This window comes from Zonotrichia albicollis, chromosome 11 (assembly GCF_047830755.1).
Source record: "Zonotrichia albicollis isolate bZonAlb1 chromosome 11, bZonAlb1.hap1, whole genome shotgun sequence".
Lineage (NCBI taxonomy): Eukaryota > Metazoa > Chordata > Aves > Passeriformes > Passerellidae > Zonotrichia > Zonotrichia albicollis.
The window spans coordinates 10541027-10554216 of NC_133829.1; the positions used below are offsets into that span (position 1 = coordinate 10541027).

General features: G+C 38.0%; 1 protein-coding gene across 5 annotated transcripts in view; it reads left to right on the forward strand.

The window, feature by feature from the left end:
* FBN1 (fibrillin 1) overlaps positions 1-13190 on the forward strand; it is a 140823-nt gene that overhangs the window by 41405 nt on the left and 86228 nt on the right. For all 5 annotated transcript variants that reach the window (XR_012582151.1, XR_012582152.1, XM_074549314.1 and 2 more), the window contains 2 exons: positions 8043-8240; positions 11482-11607. Coding sequence is in view for 3 of the 5 variants with exons in the window: in XM_074549314.1 (XP_074405415.1) it covers positions 8043-8240; positions 11482-11607 (324 nt within the window). In the remaining 2 variants the exon portion in view is untranslated. The remainder of the gene's footprint in view (positions 1-8042; positions 8241-11481; positions 11608-13190) is intronic.

A 13190-nucleotide genomic window follows, 5' to 3' on the forward strand; every position in this document is an offset into this window, starting at 1 on the left:
AATGGACCATTCAGTACACACAGCAGTTTCCAGGATTCTGATGCTCTTCCTTGTAAGCACATAATCAGTAAATTACAACTGGAGTGTGTCACTTTCGGTTGAACCACTGTGGCCCAGCTATTGACAAGAGGCCTCTGAAGCTGGCTGGGTCTCTCTTCCCCAAGCACTGGCTGTTTTCTGTGTGAGGGAATGTTCATACAGCCACAGGCAATGGGATTCCACCACTGAATGATTGTTCCCTCATCAAAGTCAGTGAGTGTAACCTTTCCCTTGTAACTGGGACCTGGGCTTCGTGCTGCATGTCATGGCTGGGCGCTCACAAAACCAAGCAGTTCTGTGTAACAGAGAGGAAAGAAAAAACTGCCAGGACTGGAGTCCTAGATCTTGAATGTTCCTGTTGAAGGCACTCAGGCTGGTGACTGTTTCCAAGTTGTAATGATTTGTCCCACATGTGGAGGCAAACGAAAACTTAGGACCTGACATTCCCTTCAACAAGTAGGAGATGCCAGTTTCCAGTGCTGAGGTAAAAATAGATTTGCAGTATCTGTTGGACTAAAATAGTGTATACAGAGCAAGTGTGATGAGTGAGAAAAGGCCAAAGGCATCAGCACAGCTGCTATTAAAACTTAAAAAGTGTTAAACAATACACTAAGAATGTGGAGATGTGGAGTTGCTTACACTTTCAGTAAATGTGTGAAACCTTTCCAGTATTTATCTGGAGTGTTCATGGTCATTCTAAGTCTTTTAGAAACACTTGCAGTTCTTCTTGACTAATTACTAACTTAAGCTAAAGAACCAAAAAGTGCTCTTCATTACATCATTAATGGGAGTCAGTAGAGACCTTTTGCTCTTCCCTCCAGCTGCTTGCACGTAAGAAGAGAGCTCGACCCTTAGTTTGAGAATTGTCTGTGGATTAACATCCCTCCCCATCACCATCCTTCCCATTTTAAGATATTATTATTCTGTACTCTCTCACTGCTTGGGAAAATCAGACTTTTGATGTGGTTTAATTGACAATTGTTATAAATATTTTCAGTAATCATAGATTAAAGATGTGAGGGTCCTCAGTCACTTGAGGCCTGTCCTTTACTGATACTGGAGGACATCCACCCATTAGTGCTAAGCAAAGAGAAGGCTCCTTCAACCAAGTGGTCACTGAAGACAAGAATGACAGAAGGCATTAAACAATAGTAGGAGTAATGAAGCACATGTATTAGCATCTCATGTACTTTATATTGGTGGGTATAATATCTATTTAATAAAATTACACTTGCTTAATTGAAAACTGGTGAATCAAGATTAGATCATTTGCCTTCTTGGTTTTTTACTTCTAGTAATAGAAATTGAATACATGTGATAATTCTAGCGTTATGGTATGGCTTCTGTAACATTTCAACAGAGACACCTCAGGCTTATTCAGAGTTAAATAGTGCATGTTATTGCAGTGTTTATTTTTGGACCAGAGTCTTAATGCAAATTCCATATATGTGGTTATGCAAAATGATCCAGATTCTGGTCATGATTACACTGATGTACACACAGAGTGATGCCACAGTTTCATTGAGGAAGGAATCTGATCCTGTAACACAGAGGGTTGCATGGTATTTCAATTAGGTAGTTGATGTGTTTCACCATGGAGTTAGAGGTGAGGTATTAGTGTCTGAAGCAATTCTTGTATGTTATGACTTACATTTTTAATGCTTCCTGAGATTTTGGTGGGTTATTGTGCAACCATGAAGTGAAATAATTGTTAAAATATTTCTGTAAAAATCAAATACTCTGTGTTGTCAGTGTTTTCCAAATATTTTTCATGTCTTATTAGCTGGCTGTACAAAATATAAAACTCTGTGTTACAGTTTTACGCAAGAAGAACAGTATTAGTTTTTCCAAAGTCTTTAGACTAGTGTAAAAAAAAATTAAAATATTTACATCATATCAAGTCTGTCATCACTAAGATCATATCACAAAAATGCATATATATGAGAATACAAAAACCTGAGTGAGTGTCTGGTTGAAGAAATTTGGCCAGGGAGCTGTCTGCCATGTGGAGAAGAGTCTTTACAGGGATACAGTCTGTTTGCCCCTTCCTTTCATTCAGCGGAAGGTTTCCACCGTTATAATTTCTCAGGAGTGCTGGTCTTTTTGGATTATGGGAAAGAGGGAGCTTGCTTCAGACAAGTTTGATGATTCCTGTTTTAAAGGAATAAAAGATATTGATTGTTCTAATCAGCTTGTCAGAGCCAGAAGAGAGCTTGTTCAAGAGCCAGAAGTTCAGGGTTGTGTTAGCTATTTGCGCATGTATCATTAAGTTAACATTTCACTGCAACACTCAAACCATCGTTATTACACTTAACGCTTTCCTACGCTGAAAGCAAGTCAACTTCTCTCCATTCCTGCTGTGTGTTTACTCCTGCTGGGTTTCACTGAGCTTGAGCACTGAAAATCAGTTCCCTCTCTCCTTCCCATCTCCCTTTTTTATTTGTAACCAGCTTTCTGTTCTGGACTGAGTTCCATTCTAGTGCTCTGCAATTGCATTTTGTTTCATGGCACTGCAAAGGACTATTTAGATTTTAGAAAAGAAAAGGTTAGTTCTAGTGTATTGTACCACTCTATCTCCTTTGTAAATGTGAGCAGTATCTCTTTAAATTGTACATTGCATTGTCTGAAAGCATTCTCCCTCTCTTTGGATGCCTCTTTATGTAATATTCTGTAAGTCATTAGGTTCTATTTTTCTTAAACAGTTTGCACTACGTTTGGATAGTCTTAGTTACTTTAGTCAGTGCCTTTTGAAGCCAAAGAGGAAAAAAATACCCAGAGCTTGTCTACTACCTTTGTCTTCACCATGCTAGTGAATGGTTAATACTTAGTGGTATGTAAAGAGAGTTTCTATAACGTGGCACTCCTAAGAACACTTTTGAAAAAATAGTGATAAACTTCAGTCAACTCGTTCTTATTAAGTGAAACGTGCAAGGTTCTGTAGTAGAATCCATTCTCCTTAATAATCATCTGGTCTTGACAATAAATATGTCACCAAAGCTAGTTACTTTTTAGCAGAATGGAAGATGAAAATAAAGCCAGAATTTTATTTAATTGTTGTTAGCCTGTGAAAGATATTGGAAAAATTAAAATCTGCAAAGCCTTGGTCATTTGCAGCTTATACAGCAAAGTAGGGTAGGCTAGAGTTTGTCAAATAACTGACTTCAGAAATGAGAAGTTATTCTACATTTAGCTGCATTGCTTACTGTTTTCTTCATCATGGAAAAGAATAAAATGTGGTAACAATTTTCTGTATTTGGATTGCTGCTGCACATAATTGGGAACAACAGAGCTAAGGCTTTGATTTTGGTGAAATGCTTAGTCTGCATGTTGGATTAAAATGTGTGCAACAAATCACTCCAATTCTGTAATAATAATTTTTGAACACTATTTTTTTATTTTATTACTGTAATGTTATTACTTTTCAGCTACAGACTTTGAGAACTGGGTCAGCTGCAAGAACAAAATTGGCATAAAAATCGTTGTATATTTGTTCTGGAAAATAGATTGCCAACATACTTTATAAAATAGTCAGCCTGAATTTTTCTGTGCATCAAATGTAAGTGATAATGTTAGTCTCATATTATTAGTAAGCTTTTATTTCAAAGTCCTATACTTTAACCAGTGTCCTAGGAAGACTAGATAATATTTGCTAGATAGACGTGTTAAACGGATCATCTGTGCAGAAATGGATTTGTGAAGCAGCTTACAGAATGGAAAATAAATTTAAGCTGAAGTGTGCCAGCAAGTCAATATATGAGAACAATTTGCAGCAAGCAAAGGTGAGGAAGACATGAAGAAATGGGGTCATCAGATTAATGAATTAAAGGGTAATATTCCAGGGGTTGGGTTATATGAGGCAGTAACTAACTTTTTGGCTGCCTAATACAGAATAAAGAGTTATGGTACCAGTGTTAGATATGCTTCCTTGGATATTTTTTACTCTTGTGAAAATAATGAGAAGCAACTTGGAGCTGTGATCTGTCCTCAGCACAGCTGTAGTAGTTTGAGACATTTCTGCTGCCAGGTTTATATCCCTGCCAGAAACTGTGCCTGAATGTTGCACTCTGAGTCCCTAGTTCCAGTGACATCTTAGCACTAGCCAGTGTTAAATCTCAGCTATTTGAGCTCAGGGCTGTGCTGTGCACTGCAGCAGCTGGGGAATGGTCTTGCTTATATGTGAAACCATCTCTGGCACTGGAAGGGAGCAGACAGAAGTGGCATGGTGATAATTTCTTCACATACCACATCCAAACCTACCAAACCTCGTTGGTAAGAAGTGTCAGACATCATAGGAAATAAGTTTTTAAATATTTACAGAGTTTTGTTTTCTTTCCTTCTGAACACCCTCTGATATCTTTGCCATGTACTTTCCAATGATGACACATTGGGATCTGACTGGGGTGAGTAATGGTGTCTGGCTGGGGGGAGGAGAGGACAGGGAGTGCTTAACAGTGAGTAATTATTTAAGGAAATGGTCTGTGTGGAAAGAAAAGTGTGTTGTGATTGGATGCATTTATCAACTGGCCTTTCAGTGTCACCTGTGCACAGAGCATTATTGTGTCTGAGTTTTAAATAGTTGGAAGTCAGTTTATTGAACTGACTTGGGAATGTGTCGGGGTCTGGTCTTGATTTGGTCTGTGAATTGAGATGTGAGGCTGTCCCCTATTAGAAAAGATGGAAGTAAATGATAGTTATCCCATGGTCATCCCTGAGCATGGCCGTTCACTTTTCTGATCAGAAGTTAAAAGTTGTAAGGTCTTGTATGGAAAATATAATTTAATGATCAATACAATTTCAAGTCTACAAGCAACTGACAGGAAAATTTTGCAAGTGAAGATGAGTTACAAGCTTGTTGCTCTTCCCTATTTTCTTTGTACAGTGACACACAGAGGTTTGCACTAACTTTTGATGAGGTTCGTGTATGTAGAGCCTCTTGTTTGTTCTCTCTGTCCTCTAAAATCAGGAGATTTTAGTATGTTTTTTACAGTTTGTACCATCTTCTGAGTTTTGAAGCTCCCTGTGGAATTATTCCTTATCAAAATAGCCAAGTAGTATGTAAAGAAGCAGATAAAATTGTTAGATAATGGTGGCTACTGCCTTACTGAGGGCTGCTTGCACGTGCTGAAGTTTGCATTACAAATGACTCAAAAAATTACCAGTCACACATCTTAAATCATTTTACTAAAATCATTTCAAGCCTCAACATTCTTCAGTTAAGTTGAAGTTATCCTTGAGTAAAAAAAAAAGCAACCCATACAAATTGTGTAATAGCTTTTCTGGATGTATTTTCCTTCTTTCTCTCTTTCCAGCTCCTGACTGGTCACTGATACCTTGTGTTTGAGCTTTACTTATTGAAGTAGTTTGAATAATCACAAATGACATGAATGTATAAGGAAACTTTGATGTTACAAAATAAGGATTGGTGTTTTAAGCTCATATCCTTTTTTCATTTTGCTACTGTGTTAGTAGAATCTCATTTTCTTCTCATAGGCCTTCTTCTTGTAATAAATAAAAAATCTTGCTATTTAAACCACTTGAATTTTAAAGTTTTTTCTATTTGGCCTCTGTATGAAAAAATGAATTGGTGTGTGGATTTCTCTGAGGCCTTAGGCTGGCATGTACATTCAAATGATCTTTTTTCATATGGGATTTTTGACCTTTAGAATTTTTCACTAAGAATAGAGAAGAAAAAATCTTAGTTGTGAAAATGTGAAGACTATTTGAAAAAATAGAAGGGAAGCTGTATTTAGAAGAAAACTGAGTATTACGAGTAAAATTTATCCAGGCAAAGTATTCGGTGAAAATTGAGTCTGTAATTTTCCATACTGAAGTGTTATGAACTTGATTAATAACAAACTGGACTAGCTTGGTTTTGAGTGCATATTCAACCCACGTCTTGTTACTGAGACCTGGTGGAAAGATTTGCATGATTATGAAGTTAACTTCATTGGGTTCACCATATTTCTAAGCCATATTAGCCCCTGCTAAGTCATTTATAGCTTGAAAGCAAACAATTGTAAATGCTGATCCATTCATATCCCACCATAAAACACAAGATGAGTTATTCACTGCTGTCTGACGCGTGCTCCCACTGCGCCCGAGAACAAAATGACTCCTTTCTAACCCATCTATATATAAACAGCAGAGGGACAATCTACAATGGGGGATTTCATTCTGGGAGGTACCCGGAAGATTTCCTGCTGCCAACACAAAACTGTGGCATTTCTAAAGAAATTGTTGTCTCTTGTTTTAATATTTGGGGTTATAGCATTGGGAGTTTTGCATAGAGTAAAGCCCATATTCTTATTTTGATCAAAGATGAAAAATTGATCTAGGAAATAATTTTTTTATTTGATAGGTATAATTGATCATGATTTATTTGTATTAATTGAGGTAAAAACTTAATAGAAGCTGCAGTGTGGAAAATTCATACGGGAAATAAAGGGACACAATAAGAAATACCAAGCCAAAGAAAGTTAAGATGATGATAAGGAATTAATTAATCAAGGGCAAGAGAGATATCAGAGATTCTGACTTGTTTTATTATGAGACTGATGGAATTGCTAGAGGAAGATGAGAGAAGTGTTTGGTAAATGTAGCTGTACTGTTTGGAGGGAATAGGGCAGGAATTTTATACTTGAAATGTGATAACCTTTAAAGCTGAAATTAAGTAGCAGGAATTGGATTTAAGTATTTTTATACACTTAGTCCAGCTAACCAGGGAGGCTGAAAATAGTTAGTGGGTTCTCACAGGTTAATTCACCATAGAGTTGGAAATACAAGACAATTTTCCAGAGGCTGAAGGAAGATTTTTGTTGATCCAGTATTTTAAAAGGAAGAGATTATCTGAGTGATTTATAGGTGTGTTAAACAGACAAAAGATAGAGTGGCCGTTATTGGAGTGATACATAGTTAATGAAGAATAAATGGTACTTAGTGTCACTTAGTATGAGTTCATCAGAGAAAGGTCCTTTTATCTAAATCAATATCCTTTCTGATACCATCATGTTTATTGATGAAGATAACAGTAGCAATATAGCATTATTGTTTGCTATATTTCTGTAAGCTGTTTTATTAATTGTATCAGAATGGCTTGATGAGTTATCAGAATTACAGCATATGGAGACACCAGCTCTGGTTGGCATGAAGATTTACTAAAGGATAGGTTTCAGGGTGCATAACTGCTTCAGGGTGTGTAACTACTTCAGTACAAAGAAACAACAGGTTCATAATTTGGTGTCTGTGCTTACAGGATGCTGGACTCTGTCCTGGTGCAGCGTAACAGAAAAAGCATTTTAGAGTTGCTTGCAAAGAATTAACTGGAGTGTGCACCCTGGATGTCCAGGAGACAGCGGGAGCTGGCACTACCACTGTGGGTTTTTGCCCTTGGAGGGTGGAACAAAATGAAGCCTACTGTTATTTTGTTAACGTCTCAGTTCGATTCTGTCTGTTGGCTGTGGCCTGTCCTGCCATAAACAAATCAAAGCAGATGTGTTCCACGTGCCCTCTATTCAGCTGTAGGCAGAGCTTGCCCACATATCTGGTACAGCATATGCCTGAATAGCAGTGAAAACTGTCCTCAGAAAACTTTCTGTAGTCTGTATTTCCTTCCCTTGAGCCTCATTTGAGAACAGGCATCCAACCTGTGGAAATAAACATACCCTAACTCTTTTATATGTATTCTTTTAAATAATGCACTGAATATCTAAAAGAAACTGATGAAAAAATCCTTGGAAGAATATTATGAGTGATTAAATAAGAAGCAGCACAGGGGACCTACAGATATAACATTCCTGGTAAAATAGCCACAGTTTGTTTTCAGTGGACTTGAATTAAAGAGAGAGAAAAAAATCCTCTGTAGAACACTTCAAACATAAATTGTTGGGTTGGTGGGCAGTTTGTGTGAAAAAGAAGTGCCTAAATGTGCTGTTGTGTTGCTTTATTAGGAGTTCTGTTGTGTATTTCTGTTGCGAAGCTGATCAGGTTTCCTGTTTTTGGCACAGATTACAGGACCGGCCCTTGCTTCACTTTGGTAACCAACCAGATGTGCCAGGGCCAGCTCAGTGGAATTGTCTGCACAAAAACCCTGTGCTGTGCAACTGTTGGGAGAGCCTGGGGCCACCCCTGTGAGATGTGTCCTGCCCAGCCGCATCCCTGCCGCCGAGGCTTCATTCCAAACATCCGAACCGGGGCCTGTCAAGGTGAGTTACCAGCACAGCTTCCCCAAAAGCTGCTGAAATTGTTACTGGATTAATCTTAATTGAGTTACACTGCTGTGAATAACCTGTCCTAAGCCATTCTCAGCTATATGTGTGAAGAATGGAAAAACACTGTCAGATGCATTACTTCATGATTCAGTGAGTGCCTGATGTTCAAGTGAGTACATTAGTAACTCAGGTCATGTGAGAGCAGCCAGCATCTTAATGAATTTCTCAGTGCCAGCAGTGCTTTCCCTTGGTTCTGTAATGGTGTTTTTCTGAGTGTACCACTCGATCATTCTGTGGAGGAATTTGTTCTTTCAGAGAGCACTCAGGACATTCAAACATGAATCTGTGGCAATAATGCTCCAGTTACCTAGTGTGAGATTTTTTAGCTAAAAGTTGTGTAATTTGGATTAATCTTGGATGTCTTATCTCTTGAGCTCCACTGCTTTGACCTGGAAAAAAGTGCCTGTCGTGCCATTTGTAATGCCTTATTATATATTTTATACAATTTTGGAAATGCATTTGCATTTGTTTCAAATCATAAAATCCACCCAGATGTTGCTTACTTCTTTCAGAGCATGCCTTACTGTAGAAAGTCCTTACACTGCTTTTGGCTTTTATTCTAATACTTCCAGCTGTATAAATTCTTTTATTGTCTGGATGTCTGACAGGAAACAGGAGAAAGTTAACAGGGGCAACTATGTATTAAACTGATGTGGATTATACATTCCCAGCACCATATCTTTGGGGCCAGTTTATTTCAATCTGTCTAACATTTTCTAATAAGTTACAATATTTTTGAAAATAGGGAAGATAAAGATTCTAAATCTATGAATAATTTTATATAATCATGAAATTCCTATGAAGGGACTTCAAGGCATTCCATTGCATTAAAGATGTAGATACCCTCTGTCACATGCCAAGTCATGGCTGGTGCCTGCAGACAGACATGATGAACTTCAAGATAAGCAACATTTGTTGTGTGCACTGCATGAAGTGCCCATATTTTGACCTCAGTGATTCTATTCCCCCTCTCACTGTAAAGGTCAGGACTAAATTGTGCAGGAATTTGTGAAGTGAGATTGTGGACACTTTTGAAAGCTTATGTACATGAATATGTGGCCCACACCCCTGAAGTTATGCCACACCTAGTTATATCCCTCTTGTTTGTGTCATGGGAAAGCTGCAGTGAACTCTCCAATGGGTTTGTGCAGTTTGGAATAAGAATACTTCTGCTTACTGCACATTTCTTAGCAAGCAGCTACGTTGATGTTGATCTGTATGTGGTGCCAACACAGTTTTGGCCCAATATGTTTGACTTGCATTTTCCATTTTTCCCTTCTTAAGTATTGCGTTTGTAATTTCAACACATCTTTTATGGAATTACATATTAGCTTTATTTTTCATGCATTTGTATTAAATCCTTTTGAAATCAGATAACATCCATTTAGATTGAAGGCATTTCAGGGATTTCACATCCATATTCAATCTAAATAAAGAAAAACAGGTTAAATAAAATCCAGGTTCTCTGAAGAGAAAAAGAAATCATTATTATTGTGTGGGGAAGTAAAAAAAAAAGTAAAGAAATAGTGAGGGTAGGCAAGGTTATTTTCAAAAGATTTCAAATAGAATATCACTGCCCAAATTTTGACTTTGGCTGAAAGTTAAATTAATATCACAGCCGAGATTGTTAAAGATACAAAGAAGAAAAATAAAACCGAAAGGTGGGATTTTGAAACAGACATCATGACTCAGAGGCATGACTTCTGTTTCTTTAGTTTTTGAGGTTTTTTAATTCAGTGCAGTGCCATGAAGTCTGGCCGATTGCTGTTGCTAAAGCACAGCCCATTGCTGCAGCTCGAGTCCCAGCAGCTGTGAGGCTGCTGAGGCTGTGCTGGCTCTGTGACCTCCAGGCACAGCAGTTTCCCCAGGGACAGCTCTGCTGCTGCCCCTGGCCTGGATCCCTTCAGCCAGGGATCTTTGCAGAACACTCTGCCATGTGGTGCAGATATGCTTCTTGGCGTTCCTGAGACTTCCTACTTGTGGCTCCCAGGAAAATTGCCTCTCAGCCTTTTCTACAGACATAATATTTTGCTTTTCAGACTTCAAGACCCATTGCAGAAATGTCTCTGGGATTTATAAAGAGATATTTGAAGGCATCATCTCCTTCAGCTCGTGTCCCTGCATTGAAATCTATGTCAGTGTGAAGCCCAAGAACTCAAGCAATCAGTTTTTAGCAGCAGCAGTTGGTTCTTCTGAGGAGATGAGAGAATCTGAGAGTGGAGTGCTCTGTGGTCCAGAAGGAATTCCTGAGCAGCAGAGACAGGGCAGCCCCTGGGGACTGTGAGCCAGACTTCCCCAGTGTCCTATTGCAATGCCACTCCTCTGCCTCCTTTAGCCTTGTTTCTGTAGCTGTTATTAAGCCATAGCAACACTTCTGCAGCTAAGTGACGACACACATGTTGTTGTGCTAAAATAATTGTGAGGCCACAAACTGGGGCCTCTTGAAAATGTTTGTCTTGAGCTTACTACCTAGCCTGTGATACCATCTTTGTTGTTTCATTTTCCTCCGTGAAAAAATGAAAAGCAAAGAAAGAAAAATAATAGGGAAAAACCCCTCAAATTTATGTATGTCTAAGCAGGTCCTTAATAATTCTTTTTGAAACATTAATTATGGCTATGAAACTTTTTGAGTCAAATTCTAACCACAGTCTAATGTCATTGATGCTGACCTTGCTGAAGTGTCAAGTTAATAATTTCCATCAGAAATGCCTCTGCAGTTGCTGTGCCTCTCCATGAGGGCCCTTCCATGCACAGTGCAACTGCTCCTCTATGCTGGTGGCCTCAGCCCTGGATGGAGTTGCCAAGATTTTCAAGGGGGCAAGTGATTTTGGGTGACCAGCTTTAGACACTTCAAAGAAACTTGAGCTCTGGCAGGCTGTGTTTTCTGCACACCATTCCCCAGATGTTTTGGAAAAACAAAGCAATAGCAGTATTTAATGTCTGTAACAATAATAACCATGTGATTTCTTGCAGAAAATATTTAGAGTACTGTACTTAATAATATTTTTCATAGAGTAATTACAAAATTAGTGTCTGTCTTCCCAAGCAAGTATCATAATATTATGATGGGTGAAGAACGGATTTAGGCATATTTCATTTCTGTGTAGACAAATTATTATGGCTGTTCTTGAGAAATGAAATAAAAGTGGGTGTTTTTTCCTTTTTTATATCACAGATGTGGATGAATGCCAAGCCATCCCTGGGATCTGTCAAGGGGGAAATTGCATTAATACTGTTGGATCTTTTGAGTGCAAATGCCCAGCTGGACACAAGTTTAATGAAGTAACACAAAAATGTGATGGTAAGAACTTCTAGAACTTTCTTCTGAAAGGGGAGTGTCTTCTTTTGGAGGACTAACTTTGTTTAACAGTTTGTAACAAACTTACTGTCTTTTCTGCCTTGAGCCTGCAGGTAGCATTATTCACAACAAATACAAATAGAGGTGCTTTCTCTCAGAGCAGAGAATGTTAAATATTGGCCCTGCAACCTTTATAGCCTTTTTATTCATGTAGCATTTCAGACTTGAAGGTACATCTACCATTAAACATGAAAATACTTTCTAACTGATATGTTGCTTTAGAGATGCTTGAGGCACATGTTTCTTTTTTGACCAAAAAATGCATATGACTGGAAGATTCAACACATTCCTACCTACTCAGGTGAATCTATTTAACATAAGTGAGGGTTTGACACTGCTGTGTGAAGGCTGCTGGATTGTGCTCTAAACTCAGCCTTACAGTTGCATATGTTCCAGAAGGACAAACATTTTATCTTCACTTACTAGTCATCCTAACTTGGGGGTACAGCAGGTGCTAGATATTAGTGTGGAAATTTGCAGTGTGTGATTATGGAATCGTGCTATTTTTTTTTACTGTGATTTGATGGGATTTTTTTCCTTTCTAATATAATAAGCATAGATGTCACCTTTGCTTTAAGAGAATTTTGAGTAGATAAAGAACATAGTACTAAAATGTGTCAGTTACACATTATCAATTTGTATTTACAGTGAAGTCCAAATAATGTTTAAACTTCTGCAACTGATTCTACTTTCAGTCATTAGGCTACAATTCACTTGAGTAGACAAGTTTCATAAGTGGCTAGTGATTTTGGAATGCCAACTTTCAGTGCAATGAAATTATCTGTGAGAAGAAGGTGTGCATCACCATCCTTTCTTGCATCTAGTTCCCTTTAAGAAGCACTCAAAACTTTTTAGTCATTTTAGAAGAATTATGAATTACTCTTTCAAAAGAAAAATAGCTATTTTAGGCAAAACTTTATAATTTATTTGCAGGTTAGGGAGAGCAATTTCAGAAGAGATTGTACACAGCATGGTTTACATATTGCCTGCCAATAATTTTGGCAGAATGTAACCCACATTTAGAATAGAGCAACATTGCAAGTGTTTCCTTCTGTGGATGAAGTACCAAGAATGTGGTGAATAGGAGAGACTGAACAAGTGCCTTGTTAAGTATTAGTACATGAAAAGCTGAGAACTGTAGGCTGCATCTCATAAACATTTTGATGGTATTTTTCAATTGCTGCATCATTTTAAAAACAAACCCCAACCAACAACCAAATAACACAAAACCCCAAATAGCAACGACCCTAAGAGCCTGCACTTGCTAACATTAAAGGAAGGCAACTCAAGAACCTGGTGTAGGTTGCCGTGTTCCCAAATCCTGCCACAAATTTCCTCCCCTTTTGTGAAATCCCCTTGCAGTGATCACCTGGCTGCAAAGATCAGATGGATTTTTCCTTCTTCAAATTCATATCTATTGATTTTTGAATCTCTGCAGAGAGTTACTTTCAGTACATCTTCATATTATTTGTACCAAGCAATTTAAGTTAAAACTATGTAGTATTAATACAATTCAAATAATTAAA